The sequence below is a fragment of the Magnolia sinica genome, chromosome 18, assembly GCF_029962835.1.
Source record: "Magnolia sinica isolate HGM2019 chromosome 18, MsV1, whole genome shotgun sequence".
Classification (NCBI taxonomy): Eukaryota; Viridiplantae; Streptophyta; class Magnoliopsida; order Magnoliales; family Magnoliaceae; genus Magnolia; species Magnolia sinica.
In genome coordinates, this window is record NC_080590.1 from 50,787,940 (window position 1) to 50,805,475 (window position 17,536).

The following is a 17,536-nucleotide window of genomic DNA, read 5'->3' on the forward strand; positions in this document are numbered from 1 at the left end:
CGATAACCGATACGTATCTGTATCCCAAGGGTGCGATATGTAACACGATACCGATATTTTGAACACTAATTCTACCAACAATTGAGGGGCAAGTAGCAACGTTACCTCTTTCACTAGGGCTACTCTATACAATATAGCAAAGTCCCAAAGCCCGTTTCAACCTCAATCATCTTGCCAACATCTTGGCCTCATCCCATCTCCTACTTAAGTTGCCAAACCCTTTGATAGGCAATAGCAGATTTTTAAAATCACGGCCTTGGTATCACCAATGATCATGGTTCTAAATGTTAGTGTCGGTTGGCGTATCGGCCCGATGGAAAAATGATACGATACGGTGTTGCATATCAGTATTGGGGCTGTATCGGCCTGTATCAATCGGATTTTTTTTTAAAGCAAAATAATATGGAAAAATATTAGAAAAATAGGAAAAATGAGATATCCAAGAATCTTTCTTTCTTCTTTTTTTTTTTTTTTGTGTGTGTGTATTTTGACCATGTATTCAATGGTGTATTGGACCATTCTTTGATGAAAATATTGTCTGTCGATTTGACTTGTTGAAGGTCAACTAAATGAGCTCTAATTATACACAAATCAAGCATGATTGGTGAACAATGGCCCATTGCATTGAAATACAACAAAAAGAAGATGAAAATATAAAAAAGAAAGTGAAGGTTTACTCTTCTTTCTGATTTTTCCTATAATGGTCCACTTCGCTTTGATTTGTCGAATCCCATTCAAATCATTTGTTTTGATCCCAAAATAGGTCTAGATCTGGCCTAAAATAAGTTTTTAAGCTTCTTCCATGGTTGAAATGAAAAAAGAAGAAGAAGAAGAAGAGAAGACATGAAATTTTGAAAAAAAAAAAAATCAAAATCAAATTTGGCCTTTTATAGGCATATCAGCCCCGTATCGGCCAATACGGGTCAATTTTTTCGTATCGGACCGATACAACCCCGTATCGCGTATCGGCTCGTGCCGATACGGATACGATATGGCTGTATCGGCCAATACACTACCGATATTCATATCCATGCCAATGATACACTAGCAACACAAGGCAATTGTAGATTTTCTTTGGAATTCATTGGATAGGTTTTTTTTTTTTTTTTTTTTTGTGGTCGCATCATTTACAGTACAATAACATTGTTTAAGTAGCTACTTAGTGACTTGTACAAAGTAAAAATGTCAGCATACCATACATCCTGAAGTCAAGTGGTCAAACACCTAGATCCATGTATGGGTCTAAATTGCATATAGGGTATCCAAATAACATAGTTGATGCGACTGTCGGTGCTCTGTTATATAAAGTGGCTTGAGTTTAGAACTCATCCCATACCTTTTTCTTTTTAATTTTTTGAATGCCAACTTATCCTATACGTTGATGCTAGATTTCCTGTTTTTGTTAGCGATTATGTTAGTTCCACTGGGGTTATAATGCTGTATCGGTTGTTCATTTCATAATTGGCTTGATTTTTTAGGGTGAACGCAATTTTAATAGATTTGGTGGATGGCTGGGGAAAAACTCAACAACGGGCAAGAATTTGAGGCTTTTAGAGGATTTGCATGTGCATGTTCTTGCTTCACGTGAATCTAATTCAGACAGGTCAGGCGATAATGATTTATTTTGGAAGTTATGGTGTTTTATTGATTTGGTTGTTTTGTAATCTTAATTTACACCGTCAATAGTCTAAATCTAACTATTTGTCGTTATGCACTGCCAAGTAAGCTTATCTACCTACTGCCATATAAGTTCCTGGTTCTTTGTGGGTAATTTTCTGATTTTGTTCAGGACTTTTAGATGAAAAAATCCTTATATATTTAGCTCTAGCTTTGGATTCTTTATATTATTGTTATCGTAAATATTCTACTGGTTTGGACTTTCAGAATTTGTTTGTGGTGATCTTCTTCTCGTGTTTCTTAGGTTAGAAACTCTGTAATTGAATATTGGTATTTAAAGCACAAACTGTGCCTGGTGGGTTTGGATTGTAAGCAGGAATAGTCCCCAAGTATTTGTGTTATTGTTCGGTGTGGTTAGTTGACACTTAGATCCTAGGACCTTCTCCAATAGTCCCCATTTGGAATTAGCAGCTTCTGAGGGCCCTTTCTTATTTCGCAGTTGGGTTTTGATGATGACGACTTAGCGAAATCAACAGATCATGTCAACCATGTTCCATTCAAGTGGGGACTCGTCTTGTAGAAGCTTGAGTTGTCAGAGAATGTCTCATTGCGATCTTCCATGTGTACTAGCTAATTCTGAGGTTCTATGTGTAGATCCTTATGGATTGGTGATTGCTATTCAAGGATCACGCCCAGCCATACAATCAATCTAGCTGCCGTTTTGGTATCGACCAGCTTGGCTACCTTTTTATTTTTTGGTATCGACCAGCTTGGCACTATGATTTGTCTAGGATTTGCTGACCTCTCCCTCATTTGCTTATATGAAATGTACCCTTTAGTTGATGCAACACCACTAGAAACCCACAAGGGAAGAGGATTATCTTGTACCTCTGCTTCAGCTTGTCTATCTCTGCCCCCTTTGTGGTTTGTTCTTAATTGTTTACTTGTGGGGGGTTCAGCCTGCGTGATGCTTGCAGCACCCTTTCTTTTTATTGTCTTTCAAGTAGTTGGAAATTGCCTCTGTCCGTAATGGTCAACAAAATTTGTTTAGCTGGGACATCAAAATTGGTAGTTCAATTGTCTATTGCAGAACCTACACTAGTGCAGGCTGTTTCTTTCTGTTAATTAAATGCTTTTTGAGGCCTTTCAATTTTGCCTCATTGTCTGTGGTCTTACTGTCAGAGCCGTAGCCCTCTGAATACAAGCACTTTGCATACCATCACAATACCAGGGCAAACAATTGATCTATATGAGTTTCCAAGTTTTGAACATTGCCCAAATGTTCTTTTTACTTCATGAAGAAAATAATTAATAAAGGAAGATGCATTATAGATACATCTTGATTGGTGCTGCATAGTGGGGCTATGTCATCTCCTATTTTCATTTACTTTTGGATCGATCCCACTCCACAACAAGCATCAGAAGTTGCCTTTGAGGTGTCTTATGAATTTGGCATCTTTCTTAATCATTCCCAGAAAGGAATTATTATTAAAAACAAATTCTAGCTCCCATATAATTTCCATTTCAGCCAAATGTTGCATGGAGACTCTGTGAACTGATTTCTTCTATTGTAGTAAGCATTTTTAGTTTCATGAATATTACAGGCGGACACTGAGAGTTGATTTCTTCTCTCTTCTTTTGAAACGGTTAACGGATCCTCTTCGGTCGCTGCCTAAGGTTTGAATTATATCTGGTTGAATACTGGTATGAAATTTTAACATCTTAAGAATAAGCAGAAACAGTAACTGAATTCATATTTTCAAATGAAAATGATCAGGATGCTGCAGTTGAAAAAGTTGTGGAGTTCATGGATGCTTACTCTTTAAGTCAGGAGGACTTTGACACTATTGTGGAGTTATCCAAGTTCAAGGTATCTCCACCTTTATATTATTTCTCTTGAGGAATGACAAAATGGTACTTCTGTAGTACAAACGGTGTAACATCTTCTACATGCTGACCTTGTTTTTATAATATCGTTCTCTGAAGGCATTCTCTTGTATTTCATGATAAGGTAAGATGAAAACTAGAGTTGGGTGTTTCTGGTTGAATGAGTTTATCAAGAAGGTGCTTTTGGAACTTTTAAAGCGATTTTGGACCAAAAATCACAGATATATATCTTCTTATTTGGCAAGTTCCTACTTATCTTGTCGCCAGTTTTATTTTACAATCTAGGGGCATATCCACCATCTATGGAAATTTGAATATTCAGTTTAGCTTTTCAAGCGGAAGCCCTCTGCACATTCAATGTAGGATCCCCTCAAAGGCTGGAGGGAGTACCATGGAGTCTTTGGACTTCTCTTTAGGGAATGGCTGAGGCCCGGGGAAGAAGAACTGGTTCAGAGATTTGATCCATCGTTGCCCCTTGATACAATTGGTTTCTTCATTGCAAAGTTTAATGTTGGATCACTAGAAATGAGATGATTGACTTGCCAATGGGTGAAGTCAAATTCGCATGGTCCAATGGGCAAGCAAAACCAATTAAATCCAAGTTGGATAGGTTTCTCATTTGCCCATAATGGGAGGAAAATTTTCAAGTGGTACATCAAAGAGGACTGCCTAGGCCTATTTTCAGATCATTGTTGAGTGGTTCTTGAGATGGATGAGGAGGATTGGGGCCCTAGGCCTTTCAGATTTGAATAGCATGGTTACAAGTAGAGGGTTTTGTGGAAAAGGTGAACGAATGGTGGCAGTCTTTTTCAATGGAGGGAGGTGTGGGCTTTATCCTTTTTAAGAAACTCAAGATGTTAAAAAGGAAGATGTCTAAGTGGAAAAAAGATTATCTTTAGGGCCAAGAAGAAGAAACAGCCTATCTGCTTCAACAAATTCACTCTTTGGACTCCAAGGAAGCTTTACAAGAATTATCAAACGAGGAAAGAGCTTGGCAAGAGGTGTATAGGGCCAAGTACAATGCAAGGCTGCGAGAGGATGAGATAAAATGGAGACAGATTGGGGGCGGTGTGGTTGAAAAAAGGTGACAAGAATACTAAGTTTTTTTCAGGCAATGGCAAATGCCAGGGCTAGAACAAATAAGATTAAATCCTTAGTGGTGGAAGGGGAAAGGAAGGAGGGTAAAGAGCAAGTTTGTGCTGCAATAGTAAAATTTTACAAGGATCTCTTGACTAAAGAGAAGTGGAGAAGACCATTACTTGATAAGTTGGAATTCGATTCTATTTTTGTAGAAGCGGCGGAATCTCTGGAAGAGTTCTTTTCGGAAGAAGAGATTAAGAAGTAGTGGAAGAATTTGGGGGAGAAAGCCCCGGGGCCCGATGGTTTTCCAATGGCGTTTTTCAAAACGTTTTGGGGTCTTATTAAAAATGATGTCATAGGATTTAGAAATGAATTTTATGAGAAAGGTATAATAGCGGGGGAATTGGGGGCTACTTTTATAGTTTTATTACAATTACTCCTAAGAAGTAAGGCGCCGAATGTCTTCGTGATTTTCGCCCGATAAGCTTATTAGGGAGTCCATATAAAATTCAGGCAAAAAATCTCGCTTCCAGATTTCTAAGGGTGTTGGGAGAAGTTATTTTAGCTGCTCAAGGTGCCTTTGTGGAAGGAAAGCAAATAGTTGACAACTTTCTGGTGGCAAATGAATGTATTGATTCCTATAATAGGAGAGGAGAAAGAGGTGTTGTCTGTAAGTTAGACATTGAAAAGGCATACGATCATGTTGATTGGTCCTTTTTGGGTTATATGTTGGGTTGTAGTGGTAAATGGCGAGTTTAGGTCCAGGCTTGTATCGAATCAGCGAAATTCTCTATTTTGGTGAACTGTTCGCCGAACGGTTTTTTCTTAGCTTATAGGGAGTTGCAGTAGGGAGATCCACTCACTCCATATCTGTTTGTGGTAGTGATGGAAGCATTTAGTAAAATGTTGGATAAAGGTGCTTGTGTGGGATTGATACAAAGTTTTGGCGTTGATAGATCGGGTTTTCAAGTTACACACCTTCAGTATGTAGATGATACGCTGCTTTTCTACAAGGCAGAGGCCATTCAAGTTCAAAGTCTATATGCGATTATTGTTAGTTTTGAAGAAGTTTCAGGTTTGAAAGTTAACATTGCGAAGAGTGAGATTCTGAGGGTGGGAATTTCAAACGAGGAGCGAGTCATTTGGCATCTTTATTTAGGATGGGCTCTTTTCCTTTGTCTTATCTAGGGCTTCCCTTGTGCATTGGGAAGCTGGCAAAGCATCAATGGGATGGAGTTATTGAGCGGTTCGAGGGCAAGTTGTCCAAGTGGAAGACAAGGACTCTTTCTATGGGCAAAGGGATCACATTGATTGAAGCGACACTGACTAATCTGCCGGTCTATTATATGTCATAATATAAATGTCCAAAATTAGTATTAGAAAAGTTAGAGAAATTAAGAAGGTACTTTGTGGAGGGGGGCTAATGAGAAACAAAAATTTCACCTTATGAGATGGGATTAAGTGTGTTAACCGTGGGATCAAGGGGGGGCGGGGATTAGGAATTCGGAAGATTCAAATTTATCACTTCTAGGAAAATGGGTTTGGAGGTTCGAGGTAGAAGAGGGTGATGGGATTTCATCAAACTAACACATCGGAATCCGATTTTCTCCAAGTCCAAATATGAAATCGTAACCCAAGATCTCCCGAATACGATCATGTACAATTTCTCGAAACGAATAACTAAATTGCAAAAGTTAGTTCATACCTGAATCTGACGATATGTATTGATGCAGTGCCGATAATGATCCTCCAAACTAGGAGGTCTCTCCTTGATCTATCATAGTACCAGAGAGATCTAGACAGCCTAAGGAATATCCTCTGGTAGGTGCTAAGGAATTCCCACAACCATCCACAAGGATGAACCACACAAAGATGGGAAAGATGATGGAAAAAAAACTACTTTTTGCTCTCTCTACAGATATCTCTCTCTTTTCTCTTATTTACACATCCAAGGGGAAATGTGTCTAGGGCTTCTCGTATATTCTCCTTTGGGATAGGATCAAAACAAATAAGGAGGAAGTTGGGGTTTTAGGGGAATACCAGTATGATACTCCACCACCCTACGCACAACTTTGTAACATACTGTGAGGGAAGTGCATCAATCTGCCTCATCTATGCATATACTCATGATCTAATCCATCCATTGCCATGGCCATCCACTAATGATCATATCCCATGCCAATCAGAAGTGGACTATCAGATCTAGACCATCAAGTTGTCATCAAGTGCGACAAAGTAGTTTTAACAGTTAAAACAAAACTTCAACGGTTAAAAATCTTTGAAAACCCAATTAAAACAATCATAGTATTGGGCCAAGCGGAAAAAGCACTTGATGAGTTCCTTATATATCTAGATCAAGGCTATCTAGGTAAACCAATGGATCCCTTTTTGGACCGTGTAAGAATCAACGGTTCCTGAGGGTAAGGCATAAACCGACACCAAGTTGGTTCCCGATGGTGGAGATTGTCCATCCTGACCCAAGTCAGTCCCCTCATACAAGATGACCGTACATCTCATGAACTGATGTCCACATGTGTGTTCCATGCACCTGTGACGGTCATGGTCTAACATGGCACTGAGATCCATGGACCATGACTTTCCTAGGTCAATGACCGTCATGTCCAGTCTCAAGTTCCCAAGGACTATTAGAGGAATCACTCAATAAACCCATAATGAAGATTCAAGGCATCATTATACACTGAGGATTAATGGGATGTCCACCAAGGACTCATGCTCATCATGATCTACGGTTGAGATCGCCCTAAACACATCCACATGACTAATTGATTAGATCACATGTTGGTTTTCCAGGGTACTGGCTCCAACAGAGGGCTCCCGTTGGAGAGAGATATTAAGTAGGAAATATGGGGTAGATGAGTGAGGATGGACTAAGTAGTCGTCGGTATATTGATCTTCCCATATATGGAAATCAGTGGCATCACTTAAACATAAAACCTGGGAAGGGATTGGTTTGGATGTGGGAGATGGGAAAATATTAGATTTTGGGAGGACATCTAAGTGGGAGAGCAAAAATCGTGTGAGAGGTTTCCTAGACTAGCGGCTTTAGCTTCAGAGTCGAATTTTAGGGTGGCTTCTTGCTTTTCTATGAGGGGAGGAAGTGGTATGAGCTCCTCCATGTATGAGGAATTTGGAGGATGAGGAGATAGAGGAGCTTATTGGTCTTTTAGGGGTGTTGTCAAAGGTGGTCTCGACTCCGGAAAATCCGGACTCGCTTAGATGGTTGAAGGATAAATCAGGTAAGTTTTCATGCAAGTCTCTATAGAAGGTCTTCAGTGGAGGTGATATTTGTATTGAGATTTCTCCGGCGGCATATGTATGGTGCTATGGAGCTCTGACGAATGTAGCGGCTTTTGCTTGGCTTGTGGGGAGTAAGAAGATGCTGACTATGGAAAACCTTTGCAAAAGAAGAACGATCTTGCCAAATGCTTGTTTGCTTTGTATTTAGGATGCGGAATCAGTGGACCGCCTCTTTGTGCATTGCTCATTCGCAAAAGAAATGTGGGACAAATTCTTTCAACTTTTTGGAGTTTTATGGGTTCTCCCAAGCTCTATTGAGCCTTTTTTCTTGTCTTGGCATGTTGGGGGAGTTGGAAAAAAAGGTTAAAAAAACTTTGGCATTTGGTTCTGCTAGCAGGGTTACGGGCCTTGTGGTTGGAAAGGAGTGATTGCTGTTTTAATAACCATAGGGCTGAAGCTTCAAAGGTGTTTGCTAGGCCGAAAGGTTTTGTAATAGATTGGGCGGAAGATTCAAGTGATTTTATTTGTTTGCCATTTTCCTGGGGGAAAGTGTAATTTTCTGTATATTTCTGTAATATTTGGGCTTCGGCCTTTTTTAAATGATACTATCAATGTTCAAAAAAGAAGAAGAAGTCTTTATGGCATCCATTTAATTGGTCGCAGATCTACTACAACTAGGACACTAGGAATGCTGAATTTAGTTTATAAGTTTGACCTGAGTATACTCAAAATAAAAGAATTCTTTTCCTTGAAACTGCTAATGGTTCATGGGATGCTCTGTTAAACTGAAATTAAATATAAAGGAACTAAAAAAATGGATGTAGGATCATTTCATTTCATAATCACAGTGGGTAACTCCCATGGTTTCAAGTTGAACTCAAAACAATCAAAATGGTTTATTTGGGACTCATCCCCCACATATGAATGAAGTGGGCTACCCCATTTGTTCATTTCCAATTTAATGAATTGAATTATTGCAATTTATGTAATTACACATCCAAACACTACCTTAGGGTTTGGGGTGTGCATTTCCACAAGCAGTTCCATTGTGCTGCTTCCACTTTGGTATCATGTGATTCTGAGACTTGGGTCACCAAATAGCTTAATATTAGTTTCATTGGCGCACTTTCTCCCTCGTGCATACCTGCCTCCTACTACTACTGGTTACATGCTTTAGGGTTTTAGGCAAATCTAATGTTTCTCTTCCCTGGCATTTTCATATATACAACCTTTATTGTGTTTGACATCAGGGGCAACCAAATCCCTTAGAAGGCATACAGCCAGCAGTTAAGGCTGCATTGACAAAAGCATACAAGCAGGGCAGCGGTTCACGTGCTGTACGGGCAGCGGATTTAATCACTCTTCCAGGTGTGAAAAAGGCTCCAAAGAAACGGATCACAGCGATGTTAGAACCAGTGGAGAATGGTTTACCAGAGGAAAATGATGATGCTTTGGCAGAAGGTGATGAAGAGAACTCTTCAGATACAGAAGATCCGGGTAAGAAGTCCTCTTTCTGAAATTTATTCTCCTTTTGAGTTTTTAATCTTCAGGCTGGAGTTTTGAGTCCTAAGCATGCAATCCTTGAAAAATAGGAACAATAAAAGAGAAAGCCCTTCTACCAGGGAGTGAAGTTCCATGTAGTTCTTTTACCTCTTCTTGGGTCTCACCTAAGGGGGTTAACAGGTCAGGCCAGTCCGTCTGGTCATTGGGTCTGGCCCGTTCCAGTCTGATTCTGCCTATGCTCCTAGGCCAGTGGACTTGGTTGGGTTTAAAAGTTCAGCCTGATTAATAATCAGTTTTGGTCAATGGTATCTCATGTCTAGCAGGGCTGGGGAAAATCCAAGCCACGATAATAATGTATGTTAGATACATTATTACACAATCCAATAAAAGCTGGATCACAGATATTCTTCCTTCTGTTGATCACATTTCATTTCTCAGATCATTTGTCATCCATAACCTAATATGGAAAGTTTGTAATGGCTTCTATTCATCCTCTGTAGGGCTCTAGATTATATTAGACTTTTTTGGAGGCTCACAGTATTTTGGATGTAGATGTGGTGTTATATTCTTCATAGTTCTTTAGCTGTTTTTTTTTTCCTAATTATATTTTAACTTCTTCTTCTTCTTCTTCCTCTTTCTTTTGTCCTTTTCTTACTTTAATAAACATTTTAACTTTGACGGGTTTTACTTGTTTAATAGCTTCAAATACATAATTTTGGTCTACGTTCATGTCAGATTAGTGTGGGAGGGGTTATATTTTTAATTCTATAGTTGTTAGAAGTCTATTTACATAAGAGTTCACAAAATTCCATTTTCACATGCAGGGCAATTCATAGATTTGAAATTTGAATCTGCATATGTATTATTCATCTTAAACCACATGAAACAGAAATTACACTGCTTGAAACTCCTCTCATATAAGTACATATTTCGTATGTGTTGTTTACAATAAAACAAGTAATTTTCACACAACAATCCAAATTACTATATGATAAGATCAATTGCTTATCAATGGAGGCATGAAATTCTTGTGGTTGGACACTATACAGTCAGAACCCTCATATGCAGCATTGGATTTGAAATTGAAAGTGTGGAGTATTTTTGTGGTTGCCTTCAATTCTTGTCCACTTACCATGATTTGGCAAATCCATTGCATGTCACCATGTCTGCCAGCGTGGCACCGTCACCACACTTGCCAATGTGGCTTGTGTGAGATCTAAACCACTCATTAGGTGGGCCTGCACTTAATCTTTCATGACTCAAATCAGCTTGGTCCGATCATTAGGTGGTCACACGTGTTGTTGGATGTGTACAAGTAGTCCCTCTCTAATCTTCTGTTTGCTACCCCAAATTGCAACCGGGCATCAGTGAGAATGGACGGTCGACTCCATTATGTGCACCCCCTAGTGAATCTACCATGGCCCAACAAGCATGCTGGAATTTCCATTTGCTGCCGCATGTGCCTATGTGGTATTTGTGATATCTGGAATCTTTGTTAGGTGGGCAACCTAGTGAACCCACTATGACCTGAGAAACAGGCTAATCCCATCATCAGCTCATCACGTGTGGGCTGGATAGGGCTAAGCAACATAAATGTTGTTGCCCATGTGATGAAGGAACTGGATCTCGTAAGAACGCAAGTTACCAGATGGATGGCGTTAATGGGATGGACCCGCATGATGCATGGCATAATCAACTGTTGTGTTAAGATTAAAATTTCCCCAAGAAAGTATTTGCAAACAAAACCAGATTTGATAAGTCACTTACATAGATTTATAGCTTAATATTTGTTCACAACCCCAAGTGTAGGGTTGCAATGCAGTAATAATCTCGGTGAGACCGAGGTCGAATCCACAGGGACTAATTTCGTGTGTATTTTAAAAGCAACTAGAAGTAGAACTAGGAAAAGATATGAATCTAAATTTGGAATTAAAGGGAGTAATTGTGAAGTATGTAATTAGAAACTTAAGAATTCAAAGGTAGGAACAAGGGTTTCCAAGGATCCACTTGTAGCAATCAGGGCGATTCCTTACTTAATTCAAGTAACACAATTGGAATTGGAATCCTATCCTATCCAATTGAAAGATATAGCAATTAAGATCAAATCTGAACTTCCATTGACCTAACTCTCAAAAGAGGAGAATTATGATAATTGGCAGGGATTCCATCACCAAACCATGCCCATGAGACGATGGCAAACAACAGGATTTACCTATCCCATAATCTCAAAACAGGAAAAGAAGATACTCAAAGCCATTACAGATCTACTATAATTTAAGTCACAATAAATCATTAAAAACTGAAAGTATTCCTTAAATATCAAAGTAGAATCAAAGTAAGTTCAACAGAAACATGAATCAAAGCAATAAAAACATCCCATCACGCTACAAGTTTCACCTCTTAGCCCTAGCTAAGAGGTTTAGCCAACCATAGACATGATTGGACCAAAGTCTCTTAAGAAAAACATGAAAACAATTAAGAAAGAAGAAGAAAAACTTTTGGCGACGGCTTCTCCACCCTTTTTCTCCACTCCTTAAACTCTAGAAGATGCCTAGGAACATCCTAGGGAGTCCTATTTATAGTTGTGGAACTCCAACTTTCGCACCTAGTTGGAAAACTCTAGAAACCGCCTCAAATTTACGCAGTTTGCTAAAATAGACTTCACTGTACGCAGTTTCCTAGAATGTACTTCACTCTGCACAATTTCACTGAATGATCCAGAGTTTCAGAATATGCTTTTTCAGGACAATTTCAGGATTCCTTTTCTTCACTTCAAATATTTGATTCTCTTCATTCCTTGGTTTTCTTGGATCTTTGGCATGTGAATTCTTCAATCTTGCTCTCCTAAGATCCATCCCTTGCCTTGGTGATTCTTGAGCATCAAATCTATGCTTTTAGCACCCTTTTCAATCCAAGCTCTTAAATTCACCTTGCAACACAAACATGAGTAAAATAGAACATTAAGCATTATCATGTTTATAAAACCAAGATATAAATGGGGGATAATATGCAATATTTGACCCTTAACACAATCCCCAACTAGCATTTTGCTAGTCTCATGCAAAGTATGCGTGAAATAAATCTCAATGCTTAATGTCTAAAACCTCTTTAGGAAAACAATCTTTTGTACACTCAAGTATTAATGGGTAGAATTAAGATACGAAAGTGGGGTTTTGAAAACTTAGCGTCGAACCACATAAGTAACCAATTAAGTAAATTCTGTCCATTAAATCGAGCATAATTCGCATATCAAGTTTTTCAATGTGCTCAGTGAAAATCAACTTCTTGTATGAATACTATTAGTTCATCGCGTTAGCCATTCTCATCACTTCAAGATCAGTTTGAAACTCAAGTATTGATTTCGAACTTATCCCCTTTTCCTTCTTTTTCCAGTCTTTGATTTTATATCGATAGTTAATTTTTTATTCATTCTTTTTATTTTACATTCTTTTCCATATTTTTTATTCTTTTTATTCTTTTTCATGACCTCTTTGTCGATCTTCTGTCTTTTTAACTGGTTCTTTTCTTCTTTTAAGGTGGATAAAATTCTCTAGACTCGATTCTCACCATCTATCAATGATTCACTTACTAACAATCAGAACTTCTAGCATGTCTTATAGAAGACAAATTGAATGTGTCTTATGATTTAGATTAACATGATATTCAAACTATCTCTTAATCAATTGAGCGCAAGAACTTAGGTGATAGATTACTTAGTTGATCAAACTTCAACAATCCAAAATTCAATCTCTATTTTCATCATACCCAACGCATTCTTAAATACATAATTCATCGCTTCCCAAACAGATTTCAACTTGAAACATTGAAAATTTTCAAAAATTTTGCTCAAAACTGAGAGAACACTGATTAGTTCACCTAATCCCTCATCCCCAACCGAAAAATGTACATTGTCCTCATTGTAAAAGAAATAAGCATTTAATGCAATTATGCAAAAGAGGCAATGAAAAGAGAAGGGAAGTGATGGAAAGGTAATACCTGAAGAAGGAATTTTGAGGCTTTTCGAATGGTCTTAGTGTGAAGATAGGTTAGCACAAGAATTAAACCAACAGAAAGCAAACTATCCTAAACAGTGGAAAGCAAACTATCCTAAACAGCGGAAAGCAAACTATCCTAATCCTAAATCATATGAAAGCAAATAAATCTACCTATACCTTCATTAGACTAGGAGGTCAATCATGGTAAACAGGGTCAATCAGAGGTATTGTCATGTCCACTAAATCAAAATTTTCAACAAATGGCTTTAAATGATGTCCATTTACTTTGAATTCATTGCTATTGTTTGGATTCCGAATCTCGACAGCCCCATGAGGATAAACATTAGTAATAGTGAAAGGACCGGTCCAACAAGATCGGAGTTTACACAAAAAGAGAAGTAATCGAGAATTGTACAAAAGGACCTTCTGACTTAGTGTGAATGATTTTTGTAGAATGTGTTGGTCATGAAACACCTTCATTCTGTCCTTGTAAATTCTCGAGTTCTCATATGCATCGTTTCGGATTTCCTCAAGTTCATTTAATTGAAGTTTGCGCAGTGAGCCAGCATTGTCCAAATTAAAGTTAAGATTTTTAATCGCCCAGTAGGCCCTATGTTCCAACTCCACAGGTAAGTGGCAAGCCTTCCCATAGACAAGTCTAAAGGGTGACATTCCAATAGGAGTCTTAAATGTAGTACGGTAAGCCCATAAAGCATCGGTCAAGCGAATTGACCAATCCTTGCAGTCAGGGTTAATCGTTTTTTCCAGTATGTATTTAATTTCCCTATTGGAAATCTCAGCTTGCTCACTTGTTTGTGGGTGGTATGGAGTGCTCACTTTGTGAGAGATGCCATATTTTTTCATTAAATTTGCGAGTGGCCTATTGTAAAAGTGTGATCCTCCATCACTAATGATGGCTCGAGGCATTCCAAACCGAAAAATGATGTTTTCTTTTAAGAATTTAATGATGGTTTGATGGTCATTGTTCCGGCATGGGATCGCTTCGACCCATTTAGTGACATAGTCTACTGCTAGCAAAATATATAAATTTTCAAAGGATTAAAAATTTTAATGAAATTTTAAAAACAAAAGGGGATTTTAAAATTTTAACACTTAAAAGGTAATTTTAACTAAGTCTTTAAGGTAAGTTTTTACTTACTTTATGGGTTTTTTTTCTCTTTTAAAAAAAAAATCTTGAATTGAGAACATAAATGGGTTTTCAAAGGTTTTTCTTTTTTTCTTTTTTTTTTTTTTTTTTTTTTTTTTTTTTTTTGGTTTAATTGTTTTTTTTTTTTTTTTTTTTTGGGGGGTTTTTTTTTTTTAAATTTCCATATGGTTTTTATTTTTTTTTTTTTAAAAAATTTATTCGAGAAAAAAAGGAAAAAATTTTAAATTAGGGGAATTTAATTTAGTTTAAACGAAAAATTTTAGTTTGGGAATTTCCAAAAGGGGGGTTTTTTAAGGGTTGGATGTTTTAAAAGTTTTCCTAAAGTTTTTTAAAATTTTGGGTTTGGTTTTAAAAAAAGCATTTCATTGATATCAAAGGTCTCAAAATGAACTTTCGAAAATTTAAATTTTAAAAAGGGTAAGCTGTAAAGCCCAAAAATGTGCAAATTTCTTTAAATTTGAAATGATTTTTATTGAAGCCAAAAAAAGTTGACTTATACTTCAGTTTTTAAAAATTTATTTTTTAATTTTTAAAAAAAAATTGGAAACCACCCTCTATGTGCATCCACACCATATTGTATGTGGCCTACAATAAATTAAAAATTGGCCCAAAAAAAATAAATTTGTTTAAAGGGATAACAGTTCCACTCCCTTTTTAAAAAAATAATAGCATGACCCAAGTTGAGCCGATTTAAAATTTGGGTTTTAAAAAAAGAGTCCATTTTTTTTTTTAAAATTTAAATTTTATTTTTTTTAAAAACAAATAAAAATGGGGAAAACCCCTGGAAATGGGTTTTTATTTTAATTTTTTTTTTAAATTTTTTTCCAAAACAGCTCCACATTTTTAAAAAATGCTTATGTTTTTAAAAAGGGAAAAATTTCTAAATTTAAAAAAAAAAACCATTTAAAAATTTTTTTTTAAAATTTTTTCTTTGGTATGAGGACAAATTTTCCCTTTTTCCTTGCTTTCTTTCATTTTTCATGCATTTTTTTAATTTAAAATTATAAAAAAATTCTTCTATTTATGAAAAATAATTAAAAATAAAAAATTTTTTCCTGGGTTTTTTTTTTTTTTTTTAAAGGTTTTAAAAATTTTTAAATATTCCTAAGTATTTTTCTCAAAATTTTTGAAAGAAAAAAGAGAGTTGATTTTCACAAACCTTCTGAAATTTTTGTTTTAAAAAATTTTTTAAAAAAAAAAAAAATTTAAAATTTTAAAAAAGGGTTTTCTTTTTTTTTTTAAAACAAAATCATGTCCAAATCAAACTCTTCAAAGATTTTGTTGCCAAAATGATTTCCAAAATTTTCAAATAAAATTTAAAATTTTTAATAAAAAAGTTTTAAAAAAAAATAAATTTAATTTTATAAAAAGTCCTTTATTTTTAATTTTTTTAAAAGTTTTGACCCTTTTTTTTTTTTTATTTTTAATTTTTTAAAATTTTCCCATTTTTAAAAAAAAAAGGGGAAAAAAGGGGTAATTTAAAAAAATAAAAAAAATAGATAAACGCCCTACGTACCCAATTTGAAAGTAAACCCCTAATTTTTCCCCATAGGCAATTTTTTCAACCTTCCCTTTTTTTCCCAAGGGTAACCTAAATAGACATATTTCAAATTAGAGGGCAAAGGTTTTAGGTCAAGCTTCGGTGCCTTAAGGTTAAACGGTAGAGGCACTATATTCGTTTGGGGTAATTCTTCAAATTATGGCCTCCACCAGTTAACTTCAAGTACCGGCACAGTATCAAGCATGACAGCCGTTTCCCTAATCATATCATCATATAAATCATGGGAGTGGGCCAAACACATCTCCAGAGGGTCAAAGGATAAGGTCATTAGAGTTCTATCTTCCACGAAAGAATCAATCAAGTTAACATCGTGGGCATCGTCATCATCCTTTGCCTGTTTGCTCATATTGAAAAAGATATTGAGCTCCAATATCATATTCCCAAAAGACAAATTCATGACTCCATTCCTACAATTGATGATTGCATTTGATGTAGTAAGGAATGGGCGACCAAGGATGACAGGAATTTGAGTGCTCATATCCACGATGGGTTGAGTATCCAAGACGATAAAATCTACTGGATGGTATAATTTGTTAACCTAGACCAACACATCCTCAATTATCCCTCTCGGCTAGTTGTAATGTGGTCCGGGTGGGTTTTAATTCACCTAGACCCAGTTGTTCGTAGACCGGGTATGGGATCAGATTTATGCTCACTCTTAAGTCAAGAAGTGCATGCTCAATCCGGTAATTCCCAATTACACAGGCGATGGTTGGGCTACCAGGATCTTTGTACTTCTGTGGCACATCTTGCTTTAGGATGACACTCACTTTTTTTGTTAAAAAGATTTTCTTTTGAATGTTTTGTCGTCTTTTAGTCGTACATAAATCTTTCAGAAATTTGGCATATGAAGGTATCGATTTTACGACATCCAGTAGAGGAATGTTGACCTTCACTTGCTTAAGCACTTCTAGAATATCCTGAGAGTTAGAGAGAGGTTTTGGTGCTATCAACCGTTGGAGAAATGGAGCAATCGGTTTGCTTTGAAGTTCTAGTTCTACCTCATGTGGAGCATTGCTAGGTCTATCAATCTCATCTACATTCGGGTCCTTAGGCTTCTCAGCTCTTACCGGAATAAATTTGTCAATTGTCTTCTCACCCTTAAGAGTGGTGATAGACTTTGCTTGTTCCATTGGATTTGAAGAGCTTGGTTCACTAACTTCATATTACGGTTTATGATTGGGGATATGTTTGGCTGGAAGCATCCCTTTCTTTATAACCGTAATGTGTGAGTCTATCCTTTGTATAGCCTTTGTGAGTTCTTATAAGGCTTGAAGAGTACTTTGCTGGATGAGTTCTTGAGGATTTTGAACCAATTCCTCTTGAGGTTTCCCTTAATTTAAGAATTGATTAGGGATTCCTTGAGGTGTAACAGATTGTCCATTCCTCCAACTGAAATTCGGATGATTTCTCCAACTGGAGTTGTATGTGTTTGAAGTGAGTCCCTTGAAAGGCCTTTGGTAGTTG

At 36.8% G+C, this 17,536-nt stretch overlaps 1 protein-coding gene across 1 annotated transcript in view; it reads left to right on the top strand.

Moving 5' to 3' along the window:
• The window catches only part of LOC131232623 (replication factor C subunit 1), an 83,178-nt gene that overhangs the window by 48,137 nt on the left and 17,505 nt on the right, over positions 1-17,536 (top strand). The window contains exons 18-21 of the mRNA XM_058228987.1: positions 1,479-1,603; positions 3,222-3,294; positions 3,395-3,487; positions 9,093-9,339. Coding sequence (XP_058084970.1) covers positions 1,479-1,603; positions 3,222-3,294; positions 3,395-3,487; positions 9,093-9,339 — 538 coding nt within the window. The remainder of the gene's footprint in view (positions 1-1,478; positions 1,604-3,221; positions 3,295-3,394; positions 3,488-9,092; positions 9,340-17,536) is intronic.